Below are 6,045 nucleotides of genomic sequence, written 5' to 3' on the forward strand. Positions count from 1 at the left end.
AAAAATATTTAATAAAATTTGCAGAATCTCCAAAAGGATGTTGTGGAGATAAAACGCAGTTCTCTGTTCTCTGGTTAAATACCTCTACTTTAGCCCTGTAGGCAAATTAAAGCTTTGAGTTTGATAAATGGACATTGGAGGGGGCAGGTGTTTTTACACATTATTAGTTATTGTTGAGAAGGGATTAAAATGTAGAAGCAGATCATAAAAGGAGCAGAAAAGAATGAATAAAATTTGGGAATGAAGGAAGAATTAAGGGAAAACAGAGTAAGAAAAGAATGAAGAAGAATGAACGAAGGAGTGATTAAAGATAGGAAGGCTGAATAAAAAGACAGAACAGGGAGGAGGGCAAGAAGCAGAATGACATGATCAATAAAATTTAAAGGTTTTGGAGACAGGGTCCAGACCAAGTCTGGAAAGGACTGGAGAGGACCGATATCTCTTAAGTTAAGCAACATACAGTTGTGCAGATTGTGAAGATGACATCCAATCCTAGTAGGACTGTAAAGCTCTTCAGTGAAGGAATGTCCAAGATGACCTTCAGTTTCTTTTTGTCACAAAACTTGGACACTGTGTGCCCTGCCTCATTGTTTTGAGCTCTTCTCGCTGTAAAATAGTCTCCTCAGTGCTCCCTTCACATCTTTATTTCTCAGTGTATAGATGAGAGGATTGAGTGTTGGAGTCACTACTGCATAAAACAGGGAGATAAATTTCCCATGAGTGTGGGAAAAGGAGCTGTTGCGCTGACCATAGATCAAGAGAGCAGAGCCATAGAAGAGAGACACTACCGTCAAGTGGGATCCGCATGTCCCCAGGACTTTGCGCCAGGCCTGGGCTGACTTGATCCTTACAACTGCCCTGACTATTAATCCATAAGACATCACTATCAATGATAAGGGCAAGTAGAGCAAGACTAATGAAGTGGTGAATACTTGGACCTCGTTGGCATGGACGTCCACGCAGGCAAGCTTAATCATTGAGGGAACCTCACAGAAGAAATTATAGATGCGCCGGTGTCCACAGCGAGGCAGCCGGAGGGTGATAGTACAGTGGATGAGAGAGTTTCCTATTCCACACAGCCACGCCAGCCCTGTCAGAGCCTTGCACACCCTGGGGTTCATCACAGTGGCATAGTGCAGAGGTTTGCACACAGCAGCATAGCGGTCAAAAGCCATGACCACCAGCAGAACACACTCAGTAGAGCCCATTGCCAGAAACACATAGAGCTGAACCACACAGCCTGGGACTGTGATGGTCTTGGCAGGTCCCCTGAGGTTCCACAGCAGCTGGGGGACAACACTGGTGGTAAAGCAGAGATCAGCTAAGGAGAGGTGAGTGAGGAAGAAGTACATGGGTGTTTTGAGTTTAGGGTCAATGGAGGAGATCAGAATAATGACTGCATTTCCCACCAGCGCCAACAGGTAGGACACCAGCACCACCACAAAGAGTACCTTTTCCAGGCGGGGCTGATCAGAGAAGCCCACCAGGATGAAGTCCCCTTTCGCACTGCTGTTGGTGATGCCCATTACCTGTTCAGAGACAGAGAGTATTAGGAGGAGCTTAGAAAGAGGGTGCTGTTTGGCCACTGGTCACAATACCAACCATTTCAAAGAACTCTTGAAACACTCACTCTGAGAGAAATTGCAGCCACCATTGGGGCATACTGGCTGCTGGCCTGCAGGAGCTGCAGATGATGGAATTGTAACACCCTCCCAAGGGGGGATGGAGCTGAGCAGGGAGGAGAAGAAGCTGGAGAGGAAACTGCACAAGGAAGAAGGAGGATGGAGAGTGAGAAGGAGACACAAGGAGCAGAGACGTGAAGAAGCTGCACTTGCTTCTTGGTCTTGAACTGGTGGAAACAGATGTGGGTGAGAGACCCATGGGGAGGTTAACAATGGAAGCTTTTATCAATTTTGATTTTGTTCTTTTCCTTCCAGACTTATCTGGCCATTTCTGCCCCTCTCCTATGGTTCCCCACCTGTAGATACCTGCTACTTGTGGCAGGCTTTTAGGCCTCACTGACCCTGCTTTGGGCCAACCCTGTTTGACTAGGCGTTTGCCCATCAAGGATGAGTAACTTTGGGTGTTTGGTTTGGAAGCTTTATCTTACTCTTTTCTTTGTTGCACACTAATTGTATTAAAGTTCCTTTCCATTAAAGTTCTTACCCACTAGAGTGTGTTTTTTTCTTGATGCGGCGGATGGCAGAACCTGTTTAGAGCAGGCAGGTTTGGGTATTTTGGGGGCCCCTCTCCCTGCCCTTAACAACATGAACAACAGGACTCTGGACAGGGAGACATAGGAAGACTAAATAGGAAAGAAGAAACTTCTCACAGATAACCAGGAAGAAACAGATAAAAGTTATCACAGAAAAAAATAAAGAAGGAAGAAGGACAAAGAAAGTCCAATGATTGAAAATGTGTTCAGTTAGTTCATAGCTCATGACAAAGCTTCATGGCAATAAACAAAGTAATCAGAGTATAGATTTAAAGATAAATGTAAATAACTTTCAGTTCTCTACAAATAAGCTTGAATTGGGCATTTTTTTTTTCAAAAATTTGTCTTCCATAAATGATACTTTCTGGAGATAATAGAGGTTATTTTTGTGAAACAGTTAGCCTAGAAAGTAATAATAGGAGCATTCACTTCTAAGCGTTGAGGGATTGTGCACACATAATCTCAAAAGTATATATTAGTTAAATAATTTTGTCCACATCACATCATGATGCAAGTCCATGCAATGATTGCAGAAAATGAACTCATTATATACTTCGTGTGGTATTATAGAAAGGCACAGGGTTCAGGTCCCCTATATTGAATGAAAAGTTTGAATCTGAAAGGAAGAACGAGAATCAGGCGAAGGAGGAATATAGGTCTCACTCATAGCAGGAATCTAGGAAACCTAAATAAGGGACCAGGAAAAAGAATAACTATAAGAAAGAAAAAACCAAAATCAACAAACAGCTATGAACCAGAGATACACTATGGGGGTGGGGGCCAGGAAAGGAGAGATTGGGGTCAAAATAAGGGGGTTGCAACTGTATGGGGAATATAAAAATAAAATTTAAAAAAAGAAAGAAAAAGGAGGAATGAGGAATGTAGATGTATGAAGGAGGCTGTCTCAAGGTACATGATACTTACTAGAATTTCTTCTTCTAATAGAGAAATAATAGTTTTTCTGAAATTCCAGTTATAAAAGCAATGGCTGTGTTCAATATTCAATATAGTCACTCATACAAAGCACATTTGCAAGACTGTCACTGTATTTCATGTTTGAAACAAACACACTCTTCCTACACATCATCAGTAAAATCACTCAGGTATCAAAATGCCTTCCTAGTAGGCAACTGCAGAATATAATTTTATTACTTGTTATGCAAATTAACCAAGAAGGTAAAATAAATTAAGCTGTTCTCATGATTGTAATCAAATGGTGCAATCAAAATGATTATACCTAATATTTTCACTATTTTTTTAAAATGATACTTAGCAGAAGTCCATGGAAACAAAATGAGATCAGGGGTCTGGACATTCAACATATCATGAAGACACTGAATGTTCTCTCAAAATAATGAAAAAGGATCATAATACTAGATGAGAATATAAAAGGGGCCACTAAGGAGCAAACCAGTTTATACATATTTCTCCTAATTCTAATAAAAGCACTCACAACTACAAACATACACATCCATGCACACAAATGCACATAGTCGTCATCCTCCATTCTCTCCTTCAAAGTCAATTCTCATTCATTTCACCACCTTGGAAAAAAGTCATATTTCCATTGAACTTAATAAGATAAAATCCAGATGTGCTGATCTCTGTAGTCCTGCTTCAGGTTCTACTTTACCTTCCCAGTCAAAGGAGAATTTCCCCTGTTTTTCTATTGGTCCCCCCACTTTCACACTATCTCAACAGAAATGTCATGAGAAATCAATTCACATTCTTGAACTAGTTCCCTATGTATAAGAATATCTATTATCTTATTTAAGCTTGCAGAAGGTTTGTATTACACATGATGTAGACTTTAATGTCATAGTGTATCATATGACTGCCCCATTCAGAGGTAACCACTTTAAACCTGAGTCTGAATTTACCATTAAAAGTTAAAAGTCATTGGCATGACACAGAGGGGAAGCCAAGGCATGCATACAAGTGAGAAAGGCAAGAGAAGTGTGCCACCTTTTGCACTATCATCTCATCTTAACGTAGAAAACAACTTGGAGCCATAGGATCCCAATTATTGTTACCTTGAAATGAGGAGTCAATGGCTAAGGTCCATGTACTGCTTGTAGGGCAGTTATTGGAGTGAGATCCCTGCAGATCACCTTGTCTGGAGAGACTGGAGAGGACAGAGGACACTGATTCTGAAAAGATGCTGGGGACATGGTTCTCCCAATTGGCAATTAGTAGCGAGCTCTGTAGTATCCACAGAATCATCCCAGGAGATTATTCTGCAAGTAAAATTACTGCCCCTCTGACCTACAATGTTGTTTAAATCTGTAGCAAATCACAGAGATATTTAACTTCTGTCCTCATAATCTCCCACCTTTGAGTTGCTGTCACATTTCTGTCATCATCAATGTTAAATTTGTAACATCATTAATATACCATATATTATACATACAGGTACATATGTATTATGTCTGTGCCTGTTGACTAATAACTTCAAATTCTTTTCATCACAGCTAAATTTCTGTCACTTTGTCTTTTCATCATGTCTACCTGCAAACTGCAGGTCTAGAACATTTTAGCAGAAGCTTCTCCCTCAATAGTATTGACAAACATATGTCACTGGACATAGACAAGAAATTAAATTGAAATACATCATTAAAAAATGCTTGATCTTTCTTAATTTTAAGTGGATCCTTGTTTCTGCTCAAGTGTGTCTTCGTGTGTTCTGTTTGTCTCTCCCATCTCCATGGCACATTTTCAACAACTTCTTAAATCCCCCCACCCTGTATCCCACATCTTTCCAAACAGATTCTCTTGTATTCTAACTACCAAGAATAAAACAGTGACCCCAAAAGGAGACGTCTTTGACATTCTCCTGCCATCGGTAAAATAACCTATCATCCTCTCCATCCTTTATACTATTCTTGAACCAATATAATAAGGAAAATCTTTTGTCTGAGAAAAATCCTTCTTCCAAGATTTTGAGTCTTTATGGACTTTTAGGTTGTTTCCATAACTTGGCTACAGTAAATAGAGTGTAGAGAACATAGGATTGCAGATATCCCTTCAAATTAGTGATTTTGTGTTCTTTGGGCAGATAAATAGGAGTGTGGACTGCTGGATTCTATGGTACATCTAGTTTTTAAATCTTCAGGAACCTCAATACTATTTTCCATAGGTGCTGGACCAGTCTATAATCCACCTACCAGCTACTTTTCTCCACATACTTGCCAATGTTTGTTGTTTCTGGATTTGTCTTGCCTGATTGTTTGTTTGTTTGTTTGTTTGTTTGTTTTAATATAGGTCATTTGCAGTGGAGTGAGGTGATATTTCATTATGGTGACCATTTGCATTTTCCTGATGATAAATGAATTTACACGTATTTCATATATATGCTGGTCATCGGTCTATCTTCTTTGGAGAGGTGCCTATTTAGTTCTCTGCCAATAGTTTTAATTGGTTTTTGTTTTCTTTTGGTTGAGATGGATGGGTTCTTTGTTAGTTCTTAGATTATAACCCCTTGTCAGATGTATAATGTGCAAATATTTTCCCTCATTGAGTACACCGTCTTTTTATTTAAATGACAATTTCTTTCACTGTTCAGGAGCTTTCTAGCTTGACATAACTCCATTGTTTATGTTTGCCTTTGATTTTCTTGCTATTTGTATTGTGTCCCCAAAGACATCCTTGACGCCAATGTAGTGGCATGTCTTACCTAAGACTCCTCTAATGTATTTTAGTTTCCAGTCTTTTTTTATTATCAGAGTGATAATTTTTATTTAAGATTTATTTTTATTTATGTATGATCATCTTTATTTAAGATTTATTTTTACCTACGTATGCATACAAGAAATAAGCAGACTCACCAGAGA

At 39.4% G+C, this 6,045-nt stretch overlaps 1 protein-coding gene across 1 annotated transcript; it reads right to left on the reverse strand.

Annotated features, from left to right (window-relative positions):
- Positions 1 to 584: 584 nt before the first annotated feature.
- On the reverse strand, positions 585 to 1,526 carry LOC311167723 (olfactory receptor 2G3-like; the record flags this gene model as incomplete). The annotated part of the gene is made up of 1 exon (XM_084228772.1): positions 585 to 1,526. The coding sequence occupies one exon, from the start codon at positions 1,524 to 1,526 to the stop codon at positions 585 to 587; it is 942 nt and encodes a 313-aa protein (XP_084084898.1).
- Between the last annotated feature and the right edge of the window lie 4,519 nt (positions 1,527 to 6,045).

This window comes from Talpa europaea (genome assembly GCF_964194135.1).
Source record: "Talpa europaea genome assembly, chromosome: 2".
Taxonomy (NCBI): domain Eukaryota; kingdom Metazoa; phylum Chordata; class Mammalia; order Eulipotyphla; family Talpidae; genus Talpa; species Talpa europaea.